Here is a 23,651-nt window from a genome sequence, read left to right on the forward strand (position 1 = left end):
GTTAGTGTAAGGAGTGTACACTGTGTGTGTGACCTTAAACGGTGACAGCCATTTGTGTGTGTGTGTGTGTGTGTGTGTGTGTGTGTGTGTGTGTGTGTGTGAACCTGTGGTCGGCATGTTGACAAGAGCCCAAATTAGTTTATCCTGTCACCCTGTTCCTGTATGTCAGGGAGGGCCGGTGTGTATGCAGGATTATCTTCATTTAACTGCTTAAATTAACCACCAGTTACTTTACAGCTGCAGAGAGAGACGTGCATTAGCTGCAGAGAGAGACGTGCGTTAGCTACAGAGAGAGACGTGCGTTAGCTGCAGAGAGAGACGTGCGTTAGCTGCAGAGAAAGACGTGCGTTAGCTGCAGAGAGAGACGTGCGTTAGCTACAGAGAGAGACGTGCGTTAGCTGCAGAGAGAGACGTGCGTTAGCTGCAGGAGGGAGACGTGCGTTAGCTACAGAGAGAGACGTGCGTTAGCTGCAGAGAGAGACGTGCGTTAGCTACAGAGAGAGACGTGCGTTAGCTACAGAGAGAGACGTGCGTTAGCTGCAGGAGGGAGACGTGCGTTAGCTGCAGGAGGGAGACGTGCGTTAGCTGCAGAGAGAGACGTGCGTTAGCTACAGAGAGAGACGTGCGTTAGCTGCAGAGAGAGACGTGCGTTAGCTGCAGGAGGGAGACGTGCATTAGCTACAGAGAGAGACGTGCGTTAGCTGCAGAGAGAGACGTGCGTTAGCTACAGAGAGAGACGTGCGTTAGCTGCAGGAGAGAGACGTGCGTTAGCTACAGAGAGAGACGTGCGTTAGCTACAGAGAGAGACGTGCGTTAGCTGCAGGAGGGAGACGTGCGTTAGCTGCAGAGAGAGACGTGTGTTAGCTACAGAGAGAGACGTGCATTAGCTACAGAGAGAGACGTGCGTTAGCTGCAGGAGAGAGACGTGCGTTAGCTACAGAGAGAGACGTGCGTTAGCTACAGAGAGAGACGTGCGTTAGCTACAGAGAGAGACGTGCGTTAGCTGCAGGAGGGAGACGTGCGTTAGCTGCAGAGAGAGACGTGCGTTAGCTACAGAGAGAGACGTGTGTTAGCTGCAGAGAGAGACGTGCGTTAGCTACACAGAGAGACATGCGTTAGCTGCAGAGAGACGTGCGTTAGCTGCAGGAGAGAGACGTGCGTTAGCTGCAGAGAGAGACGTGCGTTAGCTACAGAGAGAGACGTGCGTTGGCTGCAGGAGAGAGACGTGCGTTAGCTACAGAGAGAGACGTGCGTTAGCTACAGAGAGAGACGTGCGTTAGCTACAGAGAGAGACGTGCGTTAGCTACACAGAGAGACATGCGTTAGCTACAGAGAGAGACGTGCATTAGCTGCAGAGAGAGACGTGCGTTAGCTACAGAGAGAGACGTGCGTTAGCTGCAGAGAGAGACGTGCGTTAGCTACAGAGAGAGACGTGCATTAGCTACAGAGAGAGACGTGCGTTAGCTACAGAGAGAGACGTGCATTAGCTACAGAGAGAGACGTGCGTTAGCTGCAGGAGAGAGACGTGCGTTAGCTACAGAGAGAGACGTGCGTTAGCTACAGAGAGAGACGTGCGTTAGCTACAGAGAGAGACGTGCGTTAGCTGCAGGAGGGAGACGTGCGTTAGCTGCAGAGAGAGACGTGCGTTAGCTACAGAGAGAGACGTGTGTTAGCTGCAGAGAGAGACGTGCGTTAGCTACACAGAGAGACATGCGTTAGCTGCAGAGAGACGTGCGTTAGCTGCAGGAGAGAGACGTGCGTTAGCTGCAGAGAGAGACGTGCGTTAGCTACAGAGAGAGACGTGCGTTGGCTGCAGGAGAGAGACGTGCGTTAGCTACAGAGAGAGACGTGCGTTAGCTACAGAGAAAGACGTGCGTTAGCTACACAGAGAGACATGCGTTAGCTACAGAGAGAGACGTGCATTAGCTGCAGAGAGAGACGTGCGTTAGCTACAGAGAGAGACGTGCGTTAGCTGCAGAGAGAGACGTGCGTTAGCTGCAGAGAAAGACGTGCGTTAGCTGCAGAGAGAGACGTGCGTTAGCTACAGAGAGAGACGTGCGTTAGCTGCAGAGAGAGACGTGCGTTAGCTGCAGGAGGGAGACGTGCGTTAGCTACAGAGAGAGACGTGCGTTAGCTGCAGAGAGAGACGTGCGTTAGCTACAGAGAGAGACGTGCGTTAGCTACAGAGAGAGACGTGCGTTAGCTGCAGGAGGGAGACGTGCGTTAGCTGCAGGAGGGAGACGTGCGTTAGCTGCAGAGAGAGACGTGCGTTAGCTACAGAGAGAGACGTGCGTTAGCTGCAGAGAGAGACGTGCGTTAGCTGCAGGAGGGAGACGTGCATTAGCTACAGAGAGAGACGTGCGTTAGCTGCAGAGAGAGACGTGCGTTAGCTACAGAGAGAGACGTGCGTTAGCTGCAGGAGAGAGACGTGCGTTAGCTACAGAGAGAGACGTGCGTTAGCTACAGAGAGAGACGTGCGTTAGCTGCAGGAGGGAGACGTGCGTTAGCTGCAGAGAGAGACGTGCGTTAGCTACAGAGAGAGACGTGCATTAGCTACAGAGAGAGACGTGCGTTAGCTGCAGGAGAGAGACGTGCGTTAGCTACAGAGAGAGACGTGCGTTAGCTACAGAGAGAGACGTGCGTTAGCTACAGAGAGAGACGTGCGTTAGCTGCAGGAGGGAGACGTGCGTTAGCTGCAGAGAGAGACGTGCGTTAGCTACAGAGAGAGACGTGTGTTAGCTGCAGAGAGAGACGTGCGTTAGCTACACAGAGAGACATGCGTTAGCTGCAGAGAGACGTGCGTTAGCTGCAGGAGAGAGACGTGCGTTAGCTGCAGAGAGAGACGTGCGTTAGCTACAGAGAGAGACGTGCGTTAGCTACAGAGAAAGACGTGCGTTAGCTACACAGAGAGACATGCGTTAGCTACAGAGAGAGACGTGTGTTAGCTACAGAGAGAGACGTGCGTTAGCTACAGAGAGAGACGTGCGTTGGCTGCAGGAGAGAGACGTGCGTTAGCTACAGAGAGAGACGTGCGTTAGCTACAGAGAGAGACATGCGTTAGCTGCAGAGAGAGACGTGCGTTAGCTACAGAGAGAGACGTGCGTTAGCTACAGAGAGAGACGTGCGTTAGCTGCAGAGAGAGACGTGCGTTAGCTACAGAGAGAGACGTGCGTTAGCTACAGAGAGAGACGTGCGTTAGCTGCAGGAGGGAGACGTGCGTTAGCTGCAGGAGGGAGACGTGCGTTAGCTGCAGAGAGAGACGTGCGTTAGCTACAGAGAGAGACGTGCGTTAGCTGCAGAGAGAGACGTGCGTTAGCTGCAGGAGGGAGACGTGCATTAGCTACAGAGAGAGACGTGCGTTAGCTGCAGAGAGAGACGTGCGTTAGCTACAGAGAGAGACGTGCGTTAGCTGCAGGAGAGAGACGTGCGTTAGCTACAGAGAGAGACGTGCGTTAGCTACAGAGAGAGACGTGCGTTAGCTGCAGGAGGGAGACGTGCGTTAGCTGCAGAGAGAGACGTGCGTTAGCTACAGAGAGAGACGTGCATTAGCTACAGAGAGAGACGTGCGTTAGCTGCAGGAGAGAGACGTGCGTTAGCTACAGAGAGAGACGTGCGTTAGCTACAGAGAGAGACGTGCGTTAGCTACAGAGAGAGACGTGCGTTAGCTGCAGGAGGGAGACGTGCGTTAGCTGCAGAGAGAGACGTGCGTTAGCTACAGAGAGAGACGTGTGTTAGCTGCAGAGAGAGACGTGCGTTAGCTACACAGAGAGACATGCGTTAGCTGCAGAGAGACGTGCGTTAGCTGCAGGAGAGAGACGTGCGTTAGCTGCAGAGAGAGACGTGCGTTAGCTACAGAGAGAGACGTGCGTTGGCTGCAGGAGAGAGACGTGCGTTAGCTACAGAGAGAGACGTGCGTTAGCTACAGAGAGAGACGTGCGTTAGCTACAGAGAAAGACGTGCGTTAGCTACACAGAGAGACGTGCGTTAGCTACAGAGAGAGACGTGCGTTAGCTACAGAGAGAGACGTGCGTTAGCTACAGAGAGAGACGTGCGTTGGCTGCAGGAGAGAGACGTGCGTTAGCTACAGAGAGAGACGTGCGTTAGCTACAGAGAGAGACATGCGTTAGCTGCAGAGAGAGACGTGCGTTAGCTACAGAGAGAGACGTGCGTTAGCTACAGAGAGAGACATGCGTTAGCTGCAGAGAGAGACGTGCGTTAGCTGCAGAGAGAGACGTGCGTTAGCTACAGAGAGAGACGTGCGTTAGCTGCAGGAGGGAGACGTGCGTTAGCTGCAGAGAGAGACGTGCATTAGCTGCAGAGAGAGACGTGCATTAGCTGCAGAGAGACGTGCGTTAGCTGCAGAGAGAGACGTGCATTAGCTGCAGAGAGACGTGCGTTAGCTGCAGGAAGGAGACGGAGCACTGCTCTGGAAATAGTGCGCGTGCGGAAAGTTCTGCTCAGTTCCGGAGCGCTGAGAGGGGAGCGGAGTGAGGGCCGGAGCCAGTGGGCTGTGGGCTGTGGGTTTGGGAGTGCGAGCGCTGACTCAGCCCCCCGGGCCTGGCTCAGAGAGATCAGCCCCCACCTCCCCCCCCCCCCCCGCACTGGGTCTGCCTGGATTATCACGCCCCCTCACGCCCCACGGTACCCAGCGCTTCTGTCCAACGCAGTGTTTATTAGCACTGTGCGCTAACGCGGGGCAGCTGCGTCGTATTACGATCATTCCTCCTGCCTCCGGGTCTGTGTGGATTATCGCGCCCCCTACGAGGGCACGGTCACTGATACCCAGCGTTTCTGTTCAACACAGACGTGTTCATTACATGGACTGCGTTTTAATGGCGCTTTATCCAAAAGCCTCTCATTCAGACTCGCACGTCACGGAAAGGCACCGTTCATCTCGACGGGAACAATTGGGGGTTAGTTGTCTTGCTCAGGGACACGCCCAGGGGCAGGGGATCAAACCGGCAGCCCTCCGACCGCCAGACGCCCTCTCTTACCACCTGAGCTAATGTCGCCCCCCGTTTGGGAAATTTGATCCTTGAAGAATAAAAATGTACCTCCACTGTCACTTCGCTTCTGAGAGTGAAGTTCTGTTCCCACATAGGTGGTGGCAATGGTTGCCAGTTCAATTCCCATGTAGGACACTGCTGTACACTCGAGAAAGGTACCTACTACCATACGCTGCTCCTGTTCAAATTGTCACCTATTCCATTCATTTTCTTGTCATGGACATGAGGAAGCACAGAGACTCAAATCTCTTGAATGGACATCGTATTCATGTGTGTTTCATTTTTGTCTTGTGTCCCAGGGCGCTTTCTGTACTGCGATCCAGTCTCTATCCGTATCCCTCTCTGCTTCCCATGACATTGCGGCTATGTAGCTGACGCTTTCATCCAAAGCGACGTACAGTTGATTAGACTAAGCAGGGACCATTCCCCCCCTGGAGCAATGCAGGGTTAAGGGCCTTGCTCAAGGGCCCAACGGCTGTGCGGATCTTATTGTGGCTACACCGGGGGGCTTGAACCACCGGCCTTCCACACGGGCAGACTGGTCTAGGCCGTGGAGTCGGGGACACGCGGCTGTTGTGTGCGGAGGCTGGGCCAGTGAGTGTGTATCTGAAGGTGGACCACACGTGATCATAGAGGGCACCTCACCGTGGCAGCCCCTGTGTGTCACACAGAGCGGCCCTGTCGCCTTCCATCACCATAGAGTGCGCATGTGGAGTTGCGGCTCCCGGGTCTCAGAGCCGTAATGGCCGCCGTAATTAAACAACGGCTCCCAGCTGCCACACCGCCATAGCCCCCGGCCTGGGCCTGCTGCAGCCCGTGGGAGGGGGGATTAGAGACCCAGAGGGGGGGGTTTTAGGGTCGACTGGGTCCTGCACTCTGCCCCCTCCCCTCCCCTCTCCTCTCTATCCCTCCATCCTCTTTTCACTTCTTCCAACTTCCGTTCACCCCTGTACGTCCACTGAAAGCAGGCGGGAAATATATACTCAGTTATTTTCAATATGTTGAATTTCAAAGATATATTGTGAAGATATCACAAGGCTACGTACACTGTTGTGAAATGTATTTACCATATTTTGTCCATGTCCTGTAGATGCTGCAACACATTGCAGCAAAGCGAGCATGTACATAACATACAGTTTGAGATGTAACTGTGATTATCAGCCTCTCGCTCTCTCGCTTCAGAATAAAAAAGTTTTTTATTCACACAATACAGTATAAAATATATCTCTCCCTGTCTGTAAGTGGCATGTGTCTCTCTCTCTCTCCCTCTCTCTCCCTCTCTCTCTCTCTCTCTCCCTCTCTCTCTCTCTCTCCCTCTCTCTCTCTCCCTCTCTCCCTCTCTCTCTCTCCCCCCCTGTGCTCGAAGCTGATCAGCAGGAGCCCCCCTCAGGTTTTTAAATTGGGAGCAGATTAATTCAAGCTGAAAGCCTGTTAGACATTTTTTGAAAAATGAGTAATGGAAAACCGGGGGTGTGGGTCACTCTCCTGGCGTACTGTATCCTATCAGGACGGAGCAGCAGGAGTGACACCGGTCCACTCTCTCTCCTGCACCGTAAACCCGGTTCACCCGGTTATAAAATCGGTTAAGTCCGTTGTTTTTCAGCGACCTAGTTTCTGCGAGAAATCAGAGGTAATATTAATCAGCTCGGAATATTCCGGCATGATTTATTGTCTGTGCTCGAAAGAATGGCTGCAGGCTTATTCTTTAAACGGCCGGAACGACGGCATTCCTCAGGAACCTGTCTTACTTTCCCTCAACTGCCAAGGGTTAAGCAGTCCCTGTTTACTTTGCTGACTTTTTTAAACTTAAACGGTGTATAATAGTCTAATAGTCTAGTCCAGGGGTATGGCTGGACCTTACACCTGGATAGAACTCTTTGGTCACAGGTATCATTACATTATATTACATTAATGGCATTTTATCCAGAGCGACATACAGTTGATTAGACTAAACTGGAGACAACCCTCCCCTGGAGCAATGCAGGGTTAAGGGCCTCGCTCAAGGGCCCAACGGCTGTGCGGATGTTATTGTGGCTGCACGGGGCGGGGATCGAACCACCGACCTTGGGGGTCCATGCACCTTAACCACTACGCTACAGGCCGCCCTATATCATGTAGCGTGTGCACAGGGTTCTGAACACCTTCTGACGTGGGTTCTTCACCGGCCTGGTGAAGAGCAGGGGGGACAGTGACAGGTGAGGCAGGTAACAGTGACGGCTGAAGCTACAGCATCATGCGACACACTCTCAGAAATACAGTCACAGTGGTGGTAGATTTGTGTTCTTCAAGGATCACATTCCCCAAATGTGCCCTGAAGTTACAGCACTGTTCTCCTCAGGTACAAATGAGTATGTTTCCTAGCAAAAAATGGACAAATTAATTGTATACAGCATTGCTGGCTCGGGGTACAATTCTATGCACCTATAGGGTACTGCCCCAGTGACAAAGAATTTGTACCTTTTTAAGCATATTTCTGAGAGTGCAGTAACAGGTGTAGGTGACAGGTTAGATTAGTAGGAGACAGTAACAGGTGTAGGAACTGTAGCCGTTGTATTTAAATGATTTACAACAAGTATTGCGGAATGTATTGCATGTAATGTTAGCCTTGGGTAAACAAATCTGTCAAAATAAATCTGTCAGTGTAAATACGCTGTTTTGTGTAATGCAGTTGAATGCTCTCACAGGAAGTAACTCCCTGCATTGTAGCGCTCCCTGTGGTCATGTGACCCAGGGGCAGGACAGAGATTGGGCGAATCTTGACGGTGGTGCGGTTAAAGATCGGTCATAAGCCAGCTGTCCCAGCAGTGAGTGTGAATAATTGAACAGCACTGATCTCATTTCAGTTGGCCTGGGGGCTGTGACCAGTCACTTCCACACACACACACACACACACACACACACACACACACACACACACTTTCACAAACACACACACAGACGCACACATGCATGCGTACACATACGCATGCACGCCCCACACATACACGCACACACACACATACACACACACATACACGCACAGACATGCTCACACAGACACGCACACACACATGCATGCATGCACACACACACACACACAAACACTCACACACTACAAAGGCAGACTGTAGTATGAAATTAAAGGACTGTAATCATGGTTTGATATAGAGAAGTGGTAGCCAATCCTGTTCCTGGAGATCTACCGTCCTGTTGGTTTTCACTCCAACCCTAGAAGTAGAACAACAATACCGGAATCCACCCCAAAAGACAGAGGGAGAGTGGTCTGTAAGAGTGGGGTTTGGCTGTGTGGGAGCAGGGCTCAGAGGGAGATAGTGGTCTGTAAGGCTGGGGTTTGGCTGTGTAGGAGCAGGGCTCAGAGGGAGACGGTGGTCTGTAAGACTGGGGTTTGGCTGTGTGGGAGCAGGGCTCAGAGGGGGATAGTGGTCTGTAAGAGTGGGGTTTGGCTGTGTGGGAGCAGGGCTCAGAGGGAGATAGTGGTCTGTAAGAGTGGGGTTTGGCTGTGTGGGAGCAGGGCTCAGAGGGAGATAGTGGTCTGTAAGGCTGGGGTTTGGCTGTGTGGGAGCAGGGCTCAGAGGGAGATAGTGGTCTGTAAGACTGGGGTTTGGCTGTGTGGGAGCAGGGCTCAGAGGGAGATAGTGGTCTGTAAGGCTGGGGTTTGGCTGTGTGGGAGCAGGGCTCAGAGGGAGATAGTGGTCTGTAAGGCTGGGGTTTGGCTGTGTGGGAGCAGGGAACGCAGGATTCAGGTACCGAGCGATTCTCTCGTGGCCTCTTCCCCCATGCTGACAGGAGCCGCTATTTTTAGCCCCGGGCGAGGCGTGGCGCTCTCTAACGCGGGCGGTAATAATAGAAGCTGAGCGTTTATTGTTCGAACGCGGATGTTAAATCACCGTGATAAAACGGTGAAACCCCCACCCCACCCGTCTGAGTTCCACATGGCTTTTTTCTTCTTCAGGAAAGTGCCTGAGAACGTTCCGGACCCTAACCTGCCCCTCTTCCTGCTTTCCGGTTGTGGGAGCGGCTGATTGGGGATGTTAGCGGGCCGGCAGGCCAGTGGAAGGTTGCGGTTCTGGGGCGGAGGTCGATCTCCGCCCACACCCCCCCCCCCCCTCTGTGCCCAGGCGAGCTGTTTTAAGCAGATCAGGCCGGACAGAACAGAACCGCGGCCCTCGTTTGTCTCCCCAGCCCGTCTGAGCGGAGCGGTCGCTTAAAACCCTCGTCGTTTATGTGTGTTTTAACTGTCCTGGTGTAAATATTAGTGGGCTCCTCCTGGCGTAAGCAGTGAATTAGTGTCCCGGTTCAGGTGTTTACACTGTGCAGCGCTAGTACGGCCATCTCATCCGACCGGCGGCACTTTGTGTTCTTTCCTGACTCAGGTGTAGTAAAAGTGAACGATCGCTCCCGACGATTTGGTTTATGTAATGCTCAGTAAAGAAAGCAGAATTTACTTAAGAGACCGACACACACACACACACACACTGACCTGTAGAATGTACAGTCAACACACTGGGTAACCCAAAGTTCTGTTCCCCCTCTTTACACACTGGGTAAGACCCAAAGTTCTGTTCCCCCTCTATACACACTGGGTAAGACCCAAAGTTCTGTTCCCCCTCCTTGATTCTGGTTCCTCCCCAGGTTTCCCCGTGCAGGGAGTTTTTCCTTGGCCTGTAGGACGGGCTGTGTCGACCCGTAGGTCTGTTCTCAGTTTGTCCTCCTGTAGGGGTGTACAGTGACCCCCCTTTTGAGTCTGGTTCCTCCCCAAGGTTCTTCCTGTCTGTTCCCCCCCACTTGGGGAGTTTTTCCATGCCACCGATGCCCAAGGCTTGCTGCTTATGCAAGGGTTCACTGTAAAGTATTTTGTGACTATTTTGTAAGTGTTCGTAAACCTCTTCTTTTTTTTTTTTTCTTCTTTTTTTTATGACCACGATGTGGACTTTGACACATCCCGCAGCTACAGATGAATCCTCCCACACCTCTAAACTAGATATTTTACATCCTTTAATGTGGACTTTCCACATCACCTGCTCGTTTAATACCTCAACTACTCCCAGCTCAACCTATCAGCATGCCCCGATAGCCGGGCTTCCTCTCGAGATTTCTTCACCAGTTGAGTTTTTGAGGGATTTTTCTCCCCACTGGGGAGTTGTTTACCTCCTGTGCTCTCTGGGAGCTCTGGGCTGCTAATTCCCCTTTTTTCTCCCGTTCTGTTTCTCTGTAAAGCGTCTTTGTGACAGGCCTCTGAGGAAAGCGCCCGTACAAATAAAAGTGTGGCGCCAGTGCAGCAAAGGGATGAATGTTGAGAGAAGGGACATTCCGATTGGGTGTTGATCCGTTTGCCTTCGGTCCGTCACAGGACAGCCCCGCCCCCAGCAGGGAGCTCCTCAGAGAAGGGACATTCTGATTGGGTGCTGATCCGTTTACCTTCTGTCCGTCACAGGAAAGCCCCGCCCCCGGCAGGGAGCTCCTCCCCCGGCTGTGCCAGCTGCAGAAGGCGGAGATGGGCTTCGGGTTCAACCTGCACAGCGAGAGGTCCCGGCCGGGCCAGTACATCCGCTCCGTGGACCCAGACTCCCCGGCCGAGGGGGCCGGGCTGAAGCCCAGAGACAGAGTCATCGAGGTGGGGAGCCCTCCGCTGCTCTTTACGTAACGTAACGTAAGATAACATAACGTAACATAGCGTAATGTAACATAACGTAACATAGTGTAATGTAACATAACGTAATGTAACGTAACGTAATGTAACATAAAGTAGCGTAAGATAACGTAACGTAACGTAGCATAATGTAACATAGCGTAATGTAACATAACGTAACGTAAGATAACGTAACGTAACATAGCGTAATGTAACATAACGTAACGTAACATAGCGTAATGTAACGTAAGGTAAGGTAACATAACGTAACGTAAGATAACATAACATAACGTAAGATAACATAACGTAACATAGCGTAATGTAACATAACGTAATGTAACATAACGTAATGTAACATAACGTTATGTGACATAACGTAACGTAACTTAACATAACATTACATAACGCAAGGTGATAGCATTACATTTTTACAATACATTATTGGCATTTGGCAGACACTCTTATCCGGAGCGACGTACAGTTGATTAGACTAAGTACGAGACAATCCTCCCCTGGAGCAATGCAGGGTTAAGGGCCTTGCTCCACTGCCCTTTACATAACATAACGTTACATAACGTAACATAATGTAATGTAACATAGCATAACATAGCGTAATGTAACATAGCATAACATAACGTAACATAATGTAATGTAACATAGCATAACATAACATAACGTAATGTAACATAGCATAACATAGCGTAATGTAACATAACGTAACGCAAGGTGATAACATTACATTTAACGAGCACACAGAGTACCAATGGCTCCCCCTTAAAGGGAATCTTCAGCTTGCTAAACGTGAGTGAGTGAGTGAGATCTAAAAAAAGCTTCACATCTAAAAAGCATTTAACTTGCACAGAAGTTCAGCTCGTGAATCACAATCTAGAATCAGGTCCTTGGCTATTGTTTCATCTGCCCACACACTCACTAGAGCTGAGAATGTGTGTGCACTGTTGGATAAGCCCACAGCTGCAGGAGGCCAAACTAATTCATACAGAAAACGGCTTTCTCTGCAGAGCAGGGAGGTCGCCTACAGCTTCATTATGTGATCGGTTGAAACAAAAGCCGGCGTTATGATCCGGCCCTCCAGGTAACCAAATTACGCATCGCCCTACCAATCAACAAATCGATCAGTCAATAAACCTGCTTTTCTCTGAAGTACTGTGAGAATGCCATACAGTTCGGGTTCGGCCTCACAGTGGGTAAGTTTGTCAGGTGTTGGGGCTCCATTACAGTTGATTTGATAAGCGGGGGGGAGTCGATGCGGGGTAATGCAGGGTTAAGGGCCTCGCTCAAGGGCCTAACTGTGCGGATCTTATCATGGCAACACTGGGGCTTGACTCGCCCACCTTCCGGGTCCCAGTCATGCACCTGAGCCACGAGCCTACAGGCGTACACAAGTAACCACGGTACTGGGCCCACAAGAGTCATGTAGATATCGGAAGGCAGTTACAACATGCCATGACATGACATGACATAACATGGCATGACATGACATGACATAACACATGACATAAGGTAATGGCCGTTCAGCCCAGCAGTGCTCAGCGATGCTCGGCAGTTGTCCACATGAGTTGGCCTTCTCTTTAAAAAGCTTGTGGTCCAGGAGCAGGGCCGAGGGGAACGCCGCCTGGCTGAGCGCTCTCAACTGATTTTCCATGTCCGCCAATTAGGCTGCCATGAACAAGCCGCCATTTTACACCCGCCCTGATGCAGCTAAACTTTCGCTGACCTGGGCGGGGGTGGGGGTGGAATGGGTGGAACTGTTTGAGTCAGCTGGTGTAAGAGTCTGTTACACAGGGGCTGGAAGAGGAGGAGGAGGAAGAGGAAGGATGGGGTGTGGGGGGCATCCTGGTGCCTCCCTGTGCTGAGATCACTATCAGCTTCATATAAATGCATATGCACGCATACGTATGTGTCTGCACATACACACTGTACTTTCTCACACCCTCCCATTTCCCATTCATGCCTGCTTACACACGTACGCACACACAAAAAGAACACACACACACGTACGCGCACACACACACCCACGTATGCGCACACACACAATATGTACAGGCACACACACACCCACGTATGCGCACACACACAATATGTACAGGCACACACACACACACGTACGTGCACACACAGGCACACACACATACGCACATGCAGACAGAAACACACGCCTACACACATACACACACACACACACACAAAAAGAACACACACACAGGCACACATGCTCGGAAAAACGCACACACACACACACACACAAGTACACACACACACACACACACACACACAAAAAGAACACACACACGCACACACACACACACACACGTTTGTGTTGGGTTTTGGTTAGTGGTCAGGCTTGGGGCCTTTTAGTGTAGGTTTCTCACAGAGGATTTCTCAGGTCGTGTTTGAAGCGGGACCCGTGCCGTGCTCTCCGTCCTGTGTGTTTCTCTTCCCCAGCCGAGTCAGATTGTTGGTGAAAATGTTCACTTGGCACAAAGGAACATTTATTAAACTTATATAATTGGGAATGGAGATAAAGTTTACAACACCGCGCAGTTAAATTAGAGAGAATTAAAGTGTCATTTAAATAAAAGAATGTTGTTTACTCAGGGTTGATGAGTCCAACATGATTAAACTTTTATATTAGCAGCCTGGCAACTTCTTGCTTCTATTTCAACAAACTGCAGCTGTTTAGCTCTCGGTACAGCATATGAAAAATTCTCCACCCTTTTCAGATACTCCCCACAGACCGTAAAAACCTTCTCCACTCGTGTGTGTGCCACACACACCCCAGACCCCAGTGTCAATGCCCTTATGTGAATAAACACATGAAATATGAAAAGAAACATCTATTTTTGCCAATATTCAGAACAATTTGGCTCCTCTTTTATACATACATCCATCTTCAAAAATGTATTACGATTTGCAGGAGTGTATTCAAACTTTACTGCCACTTCTAGAATTAAAGAATGTCCAGTATTTATTTGACGTAAGTCTGACACACACACTCACACACATAAATATACACGGATACACACAAACACATTCAAACACATGCACAGGCATAAGTATACAGTACACACACACATGTGCACCGCACACAAACATGAATATACGCAGATACACACAAATATGTATTGTATATACACAGGCATAAACATACAGTAAATATACAGTACACACACACACACAAACACATGCACATAAACACATGCACACAACAACACACAAACACCCAAACACAGGGACACTGCAGCACTGACTCACACACATATGCACACAACCACACACACACACACACACACACACACACAAACACATGCACATGCACACAACAACACAACAAGGAACACAGGCACACAGCAACATGCACACTCACGCACCCACACATGCACACACACACACACACACACACTGCCTCCTTAGTCGCTCCAGATGTTTCTAGTCATGCTGGATGTGGTGATCCAAACAGTGTGAGGTATTTACTGTCTGAACACGAGCACAGCTGGAGACTGCCTGACCCGGAGGTCATGTGCTCAAGTTTGACCAATCGCGTCCCCCGCTGCTGCCCCTGGATCCCACACAGGTGTCTGGAGGTCCTTTCATGTGTGAGTGGGCCCCAAAAAATACATGATCGTTCATAAGGGGTTCATTCTCTGTGTCCAAACTCCAACAACTAGCGTATGGCACAACCAGCTACTGACGGAAAACGATTATTTCCTGTATTTTCCGCAGAATAATGAGTAGAGTAAGGACACTCGTTATCCATCCATCCATCCATTATCCTAACGCGCTTATCCTGAATAGGGTCGCAGGGGGGCTGGAGCCTATCCCAGCATACATTGGGCGAAAGGCAGGAATACACCCTGGACGGGTCGCCAGTCCACCGCAGGGCACACACACCATTCACTCACACACTCATACCTACGGGCAATTTAGACTCTCCAGTCAGCCTAACCTGCATGTCTTTGGACTGTGGGAGGAAACCGGAGTACCTGGAGGAAACCCACGCAAACACGGGGAGAACATGCAAACTCCGCACAGAGAGGCCCCGGCCGACGGGGATTCGAACCCAGGACCTCCTTGCTGTGAGGCGGCAGTGCTACCCACTGCACCATCCGAGCTGCCACACTCATTATTCAGAAATATATTTACACATCAAGCACTTACCAGTCTGCACTCTCAGAAATAACAGCGGAGGTACGTTTTTTGTAAATGGTTGGCATTTACGTTTTTCCCTCTCTCTCAGTCCCCCTCTCTCTATCTCTCATTCCCTCTCTCTCAGTCCCCCCTCTCTCTCAGGCTCTCTCTCTCTCAGACCCCCCCCCCCCTCTCCTTTTCTCATTATCAAAGCGGGTATTGAATCTGAATCATGTCTGTGGAAAGTTCTGGAAAGTATAGGTGTCTGAAGATGGAGGTAATTGGGGCAGGACAGCAGGACCCGTGGGGTTCCCATGATGGGGTGTGACTCAGTCCTGTTGCTACGGTGGAGCGGGGGTCAGGAGTCCCAGGGCCCCCTGGAGGTTCTGAATCCCGTCTTTCATGCCATTTCCCCGCTGCATCCAATGCCGTTGGCCCACTCTCCAGTCACTGAGCCTGGGAAGTGCTGTTGAGAAAGAGACGTGCGTGGTTTCGCTCTGTTATTTTAAACGCTGTGCCCGTTTGACTGTTGGCACTGTTGCCATGCCGATTGCTCGTTGTCCCACAGTTTTCGATCCGCCTGTCTGTCTATCTATCGCTCTCTCTTGGTCTCTCTCTCTCTCTCTCTTGGTCTCTCTCTCTCTCTCTCTGACTCTCTCCCACTCTCCTTCTTTTTCTCTCTCCCACTCTCTCTTGGTCTCTCTCTCTCTCTCTGACTCTCTCCCACTCTCTCTCTCTCTCTCTCTCTCGCTCTTTCCCTCTCCCCCTCTCTCTGTAGGGAGTGCTACCCCGGAGAGCGGGGAATGTGGGCCAGCCCAGTTTAGACGGGTTCTTCTCTCCGTTAATCTGAGGCTGTGAAGGAGGGCGGCTCACCTCTGGTCGGTGCCTGTCGATGGGGGTGTTTCTGCGCCTTTTTTTAAACAGAATTACGGATGGAAGCAGCGAACCGCATGTTTGCTGCCGTGAGGGCGGATGCACAGGGTGATTCAGGCAGGTCGTAAGGGAAAGCCAAAAGCTGCCTGTACGTAACTGCCTTGTTTATGGCTTGATATAACTGCTCTTTCCCCCACCCCCCCAAAGGGTATCCACTGTAACATTAAAGTTATTTCTCATGGGGCGGCCTGTAGCGTAGTGGTTAAGGTAAATGACTGGGACCCACAAGGTCGGTGGTTCTAATCCCGGTGTAGCCACAATAAGATCCGCACAGCCATTGGGCCCTTGAGCAAGGCCCTTAACCCTGCACTGCTCCAGGGGAGGATTGTCTCCTGCTTAGTCTAATCAACTGTACGTCGCTCTGGATAAGAGTGTCTGCCAAATGCCAATAATGTAATGTAATGTCATGATAATCAGAGTGAGGTAAATCTGTCTTTGGTTGTGAGTTTGAGGGTAGAGCTTCCTCATATGAGGCATTGGCAGTTTTACTGACTGTGGCTGTGGTCTGTGATGTTTCTCAAATGTAAATGTAATGTAGGTGCCTGGGTCAGACAGTACTGGTCTAGCAGTTTATCTGGCTTCTCTGTAGCCTCCCCTCTATGGGGGCTATCTTCCATGGATGGGCAAGTTTCCGGGAAGGTGAGAGGAGTAATTTGTTAATATAGAATCAAGACGTTGCCAACGTACCGATTTAAAGACTTAACGATGGACTCCTCAACACTGAGTAAATGACTCTAACAACTACTAATGAAATCTCTTCCCGATCAAATGAATTAACTATCCATGAAACTGCACGGTGTTGTAAATGTCTCGAATGATGGATGTATTAGGCGGAGATCTCAGGCCCAATCACTGGGACTCCATTTCCCATAACACCCTAATCAAATATGATTCATTTTATTATTTATTTGCATTCAACACTTTCTGCAATCAATACCGAAGCCAGCTGGATCTGTGATCCCCTTCTACTGGTACACGTTGTAGTTATGTAATGTGTTTCTCATGTACTGTACTTTGTCAGACTTCCAAAAAGATCCACTAGGGTATAAAGATTTACAAACACAACGAGGAGAAATCCTGGACATTCGCCGAGCATCCATTCTTAACTTCCTGTGACAGTGTGGGTTTTTTATCCAAGAAAAACCCATCCCTCATCCCTAAAGATGGACTCAATTTCCTTTACACAAGATCCATGTTAAACTAACATGTCTTCAGTTTCCTTGATGATTTGGATCCCTTTATCATATATTAGCATTTCCAAACTTCAGGGAATGTATTTTCTTTTAGATTGCATAAATGTTTTTATTAGTGGTTTGCATATTATCTCACCAAGTTCTTTAAAAATCCCTGGATATTATCCATCTGGCCCACTTACTGTATCTTGTGTTTTTGGAGTTTTTCCCAGAAATGTAGTTTATCTTACAATGGTCATTGTATCATAGTACATAGTACTGGCAGCCTGTAGCCTGGTGGCTAAGGTACTGTGTGTGTGTGCGTGTGTTAGTGTGTGTTTGTGTGTCTGTTTGCGTGTGTGTGTGTGCGTGTGTCTGTTAGTGTGTGTCTGTGTGTCTGCGAGTGCTAGTGTGCATGTGTGTGTCTGTGCATGTGTGTGTGTTAGTGTGTGTTTGTGTGTCTCTTTGCGTGTGTATGTGTGTGTTTGCGAGTGTCTGTTAGTGTGTGTCTGTGTGTGTGTGTGTGTGTGTGTGTGTGTGTGCGAGTGCTAGTGTGCATGTGTGTCCCTGTGCGTGTGTGTGTGTCTGTTAGTGTGTGCGTGTGTGTCTCTGTGTGTGTGTGTGTGTGTGAGTGCTAGTGTGCATGTGTGTGTCTGTGCATGTGTGTGTGTCTATGTGTGTGTGTGTGTGCGTGTGTGTGCGTGTGTGTATGTATGTGTGTGCGTGTGTGTGTGTGTGTCTGTGTGTGTCTGTGTGTGTGTGTGTGCGTGTGTGTGTCTGTGCGTGTGTGCGTGTGTGTCTGTGCGTGTGTGTGCGTGTGCATGTGTCTCTGTGTGTGTGTGTGTGTGTCAGCGGTACAGAGTGGGACTCATTTGAGCGGTGAGTCACGCAGCGTGTGTGTTGTGTGTGCTCCTGAGTGCACCAGGCCAGCTCGGCCCTTTCTCAGACTCGGTCTAATTCCAGCCTGCGCTGACTGCTCCGATACAAACAAACACAAGCAACAGGCACGATTCCAGCCTGCGAGCTCTGCTCTGATACAAACAAACACACAAATACATTTTCTTTAATGGTTAATCTTCCATCTGTTTTTAGTGTGCACGTCTTGTTCGGGGATAGTGTCGTGTGTAGTGTAATCCTAAATACCCCACTCTGCGTCGGTGTAGGAGTGTCTACCCCAGTCGGGGAGATTCCAGCAGTGTAAGGTCCCTCTCACGGAACAGTATTTAGGTCTGTTCTCTCGGGGGCAAAATCCGTGAAGTGCAGTCCCCCCCCCCCACGCATATTCCACTGGCTGGTGTGATTTGGAATGATGAACGTACGCTCTGCCGATGATGCATTTCACATCTCGGGGGATCTGATTTGTGACACTTTTCGGGAGAGCGTTACGCCATAACTGTGTTATCAGCGTAATGGGGTCATTTAGAAAGACGAATGTCCAAATAATTCCGGAGATGGCGTTGTGTAGCTCCCGTAGAGACGTTCCTCGCGGTGTTGAATTGCTCTGTCCCTGGGCCAGGGCTGTTGGCTAAGCGGGGATTAATGCGGTTTTATCATGTTAGGAGCCGACAGCGGGGTCAACGTTAGTTTTCATCAAGTTTCCTACATCTTCCATCATTTTATAGAGTGATCACTTTGTGTTTTTCTGCCTTCTCTTTCAGCGCAAGGTTCTCACCCTGACTCTCTCTGCATTGACTATTTGGAAATATATTCCATTCCATTGTCCATTTTAGTTTCCTGTTATGAGTGACCCTTGACCCCTCTATGTTTTTGGGTGGATATGTACATTATTGTCATTTGGCAGATGCTCTTATCCAGACGTACAGTTGATTAGACTAAGCAGGAGACAATCCTCCCCTGGAGCAGTGCAGGGTTAAGGGCCTTGCTCAAGGGCCCAACGGCTGTGCGGATCTTATTGTGGCTACACCGGGATTAGAACCACCGACCTTGTGGGTCCCAGTCATTTACCTTAACCACTACGCTACAGGCCGCCCTACCCAAGAGTACACAAGAGTATTCTTCAAAATCATTGCATTTTTTGCTCTTGCCTCTCTCTTCTCCTCTTCTCTATCTCCCTCTCTTGCTCTCTCTGTCTCTCACTCTCTTTTGGACTATTTTGTTCTAAGCATAGGAAACAAGACCCTTTTATGAGTGGTCTTGTCATTGCCGTTTATTGTCATGTACGAGGGGCGCCTCTTACTGAGGAACAATGGGCCGCAAATTTCCTATCGGTCCATAAAAAAATAGTCACCCTGAAATGATTCCAGGTCAGCTTCCTCTCGTTCTCTTCCTGTGGGGAAAGAACGGCACGCTGGTCCGGCCTGGACAGACAGTCCTACACGGGGCCTGTTCTGCTCTGCGTAGAGGTTATGTAAAATGTATGTTCCACTGCTAGGCATTCTGGGATAGGCGTCACAGCGGGGGGACCTCCGGAGCGGGACAGTCTGGAACAGAAAGGCTGCTGTAGCCAGGGGCAACGGGGCACTGAGTTTGAGCAGACAAATTCAGAGCTGACCTGAAGAGAATAACAGAACGAGGGTCACGCCCTGTACCCCCGTATCCTGTGCTTAGCAGAGCTGGCCAGAAAGGCTAACAGTGACTCTTGTTGTTGTTGCCGTTGTAATTGTTCTATTGTTGTTAATGTTGTTGTTGTCATTGTTCTGTTGTTGTTGTTGTTGTAGTTGATTTTGTCATTGTTCTGTTGTTGTTGTTGATTTTGTCATTGATCTGTTGTTCTTGTTGTTGTTAATGTTGTTGGTGTTGTTTTTGTCATTGTTCTGGTGTTGTTGTTTTTGTCATTGTTCTGTTGTTGTTGTTGTTGTTGTTGTTTTTGTCATTGTTCTGTTGTTGTTGGTGTTGTTTTTGTCATTGTTCTGTTGTTGCTGCTTGAGCAGATGGTGAATGGGCCCATTGGCCTGTGTGTAATGTCGTTACCTCCATGGAGGCCCCATAAAGACACGGCAGTCCCTGCTCCTCGGTGCCTCAGGTGCTGGCTGTCCAAGCACGGCTCTGCCCTTTCAGGACTGGTGACACAGAGACTGGGGTCAGGAGCGGGGCCCAGGCCCTGCTGTGAAACCCAGCCATGCCAGCTTGCAAATTGAACTGGTCAAACTGGTCATGAGCTGATCTACGACTGTGGCACAGTCGGGTTTGAGTCCGGTCGTGGCACAGTCGGGTTTGAGTCCGGTCGTGGTGTAACAGGTGAGTCCGAGTTGGGACTCTCACTTGTCCAAATATTTGTTGAACGAACGCGTTACCAGTCAGCTAAAGACAAACTCGCCTCTAGCCAAGGGCAACAACGTTCTTTTGAATTTTAGGGTTTTGAGGCTTTCACTGCACCATCCGTGCTTACTAGTGAACTAGCTGAGCTAACCATGCTACACTGGCACAGTCGGGTTTGAGTCCGGTCGTGGCACAGTCGGGTTTGAGTCCGGTCGTGGCACAGTCGGGTTTGAGTCCGGTCACGGTCTGATTGGCTGACTCCCGGGAGCAGACCGCTCTGGCACTTAGCGGCGGCGACCTTGAAGTCGTGTATTGTAGCGCGTCTGGACACGCCCATTTACGTCTCTCTTTTTTCCAAACACGTGGACTAGGCTGAGAATTCTAAGCGTGCCCCCCCCCCCGCCCGCCTCGTTTTCCGGTCTTACTTTCAGACCGAAGTGAACGGGGGAACAAAGTGCCCCTTTAGGCCACCGATACCTGACCCCTGCTCCAGCGGTGCGGAGAGAGCCACTCATCAATAACTAATGGAGCAGCCCCAAAGCCTCCTGTGTGAATGACCTCAAAGCCTCCTGTGTGAATGACCTCAAAGCCTCCTGTGTGAATGACCCCAAAGCCTCCTGTGTGAATGACCCCAAAGCCTCCTGTGTGAATGACCCCAAAGCCTCCTGTGTGTGAATGACCCCAAAGCCTCCTGTGTGAATGACCTCAAAGCCTCCTGTGTGAATGACCCCAAAGCCTCCTGTGTGAATGACCCCAAAGCCTCCTGTGTGAATGACCTCAAAGCCTCCTGTGTGAATGACCCCAAAGCCTCCTGTGTGAATGACCTCAAAGCCTCCTGTGTGAATGACCCCAAAGCCTCCTGTGTGAATGACCCCAAAGCCTCCTGTGTGAATGACCCCAAAGCCTCCTGTGTGAATGACCTCAAAGCCTCCTGTGTGAATGACCTCAGAGTCTCCCATGTGAACAGCCTCAGAGCCTCAGAGTCTCCCGTGCGATCGGCCTCTCCCCCCTCACCGCTGTAGGCCTCTGGGCTGCGTTTCGGCGAGCGATTCTGCTCCGGCACGTGCGTGTCTGTTCTGTGAGGAGATGTGGGAAAGCCTCTCTCTCTCTCTCTCTCTCTCCGTCTCTCTCTGTCTCTGTCTCTCTCTCTCTCTCTGTCTCTCTCTCTCCGTCTCTCTCTCTCCCTCCCTCCCCCTCTCTCCCTCTCTCTCTCTCTCTCTCTCTCCACCTCCTCCTCACGCCTCCCCAGGACTTCTCCACCGCCACCGTGTTGCTAGGGAACAGATGAGTGGAGTCACCTCTAAAGGGGGGGGGGGGGGGGGGTGAGGCTCTGAGGGCGAGGTGCTGGAGGGGTCTTTTGAGTGGCTGTTCAGATGAACCTCACGCTCCCCTGCTCCCGTGGAGCCTCCTGCTGCCATTTTGTTTGTTTGCCTGGGGAGCTTAACGGAAGCCGCTGATGACAGACAGCGGCGTGGGAATTAACCTTCATATTACGTCCGGGGGTCAATTTGGCGTCTCTTAAAAGCCTTATTCTCATCACGATTATGTAAACATGTGTTTTGACAAGTCACGTGCCAACTTTGCGCACAAAGGTGCTGTGTGGGGTTATTTTTTTACCCTTTTGTAACTGTCTAGCATTTAAGAAAATATACCACCATTTTCATTTGCATCTCAGATTCCTTTGTGGATCGGTCTGTTGGCACCTTCCAATACAGGTGTCAAACTTTCACTTACCCTATCCAGGCTCTAAAATGAGATGTTTCTCACAGATTTTTCATATTTATGGCTAAAAGGCAAGTGTATTTGGAGATAATGAGACTGTGAAAATTCACTAGTTGTGTGTCTATTTAAATTGTCGGGCTCAATTTGACCCCAAACATACAAGTGGTCGTAAAAAAAAAGATGATACCACGGTTAAAGCTGCACGTGCAGCCCTGGCCTCAGTGCAGACAACGGGTCTCCGACCTGCCGGCTACTGAGAGCTGTGAGAACCGTCCTTATGGATTGGCGCAGAGCACCATCTGCTGGTGAGCTTGTGTAACTACGCTTGTCATTCTGCTGTTGCCTATTGTGTTGGTGGTGAATGTTTGCTTTCAGGGGAAAATTCGTGGGATCTTTTTTGTATGCATAACTTTGTGCCTTACGTTAGTCGTCATACTAATATCTGTCAAATATTGCTTCATTTCATTTCATAAACTTAAAATTAAAAATTTTTAGGCCCAACGAGTAACGAGTGTAGCTTATACAGCAGGGCCGTATGTTTGTCATGCTCTGGGTGGTGTATTATCATCTACAGGGGTGATGATTTGTGTACTTTCTCCATTGTCCTTTAAAGGTGCACAGGCATCAGCGCTCTCTTCCTGGTTTTAGTATCTAAAACACCCACAAAACGCTCGTAAAGAGCAGTGACGTAGGTTCATTGAAAAGTCCCCAGTGCCCAATTCCTCCTCCACCTCCACCTCCTGTGGTCAGACAGAGGTGTTAACATTGTTTAATTGTGATGTCATATAATGCGGGTAATCGTTTTACAGACAGCTCGGAACAATAGCAATAGCAGCCCCCCAAACAATTAATACTTCCATCAAAATTGTTTTGCTTGGGTCAGTATGGAATGCAAATCCAAAGCTCCGGGATGATTTGAAAATATGCGTGTGGGCCTTTAAGAGAATTGTATTTTTTTTTCCTGCAGGTGAACAGCGTAAACATCGAGAACCTCCGGCACTCCGAGGTGGTGGCGTTCATCCGGGGCGGGGGGCAGGAGACGCGTCTGCTGGTGGTGGACCCCGAAACTGACGAGCACTTCAAGAGGCTGGGGGTCACCCCCACGGAGAGCCACACTAAAGGTAGAACCCCCCGTCACCCCCATGGAGCGCCACACTAAAGGTAGAACCCCCCGTCACCCCCATGGAGAGCCACACTAAAGGTAGAACCCCCCCGTCACCCCCATGGAGAGCCACACTAAAGGTAGAACCCCCCCGTCACCCCCATGGAGAGCCACACTAAAGGTAGAACCCTCACCCCCACAGAGAGCCTCACTAAAGGTAGAACCCTCACCCCCACAGAGAGCCTCACTAAAGGTAGAACCCTCACCCCCACAGAAAGTCTCACTAAAGGTAGAACCCCCCCCTCACCCCCACAGAGAGCTTCGCTAAAGGTAGAACCCTCACCCCCACAGAGAGCCTCACTAAAGGTAGAACCCCCCCCTCACCCCCACAGAGGTTCCAGGTCCCAGTCATGTCCCTTAGCTACTAGGCCACCCTTGACTGTGTTGTCATTTTGCTCCATTCTGACAGACGTCATTTCTCAGCCAATGAGAAACGGCTCCACTCAGCCCCAGACCAATGGCAAGCCAGGACAGCGTTCCATGCAGACCTCCCTGCCAGACAGGAGGAGCCCAGATACAAGTTCACAGGTGAAGAACCGGTTTGTGTGTGTTTGTGTGTGTTTGTGTGTGTGTTTGTGTGTGTGTGTGTGCTTGTGTGTGTTTGTGTGTGTGTGTTTGTGTGTGTGTGTGTTTGTGTGTGTGTGTTTGTGTGTGTGTGTGTG

At 50.3% G+C, this 23,651-nt stretch overlaps 1 protein-coding gene across 1 annotated transcript in view; it reads left to right on the forward strand.

Annotated features, from left to right (window-relative positions):
- Window positions 1-23,651, forward strand: part of LOC133122971 (Na(+)/H(+) exchange regulatory cofactor NHE-RF2-like) — a 44,662-nt gene that overhangs the window by 19,181 nt on the left and 1,830 nt on the right. The window contains exons 3-5 of the mRNA XM_061233269.1: window positions 10,441-10,620; window positions 22,795-22,948; window positions 23,399-23,517. Of these exons, the coding sequence (XP_061089253.1) occupies window positions 10,441-10,620; window positions 22,795-22,948; window positions 23,399-23,517 (453 nt within the window). The remainder of the gene's footprint in view (window positions 1-10,440; window positions 10,621-22,794; window positions 22,949-23,398; window positions 23,518-23,651) is intronic.

This window comes from Conger conger, chromosome 2 (assembly GCF_963514075.1).
Source record: "Conger conger chromosome 2, fConCon1.1, whole genome shotgun sequence".
NCBI classification, from domain to species: domain Eukaryota; kingdom Metazoa; phylum Chordata; class Actinopteri; order Anguilliformes; family Congridae; genus Conger; species Conger conger.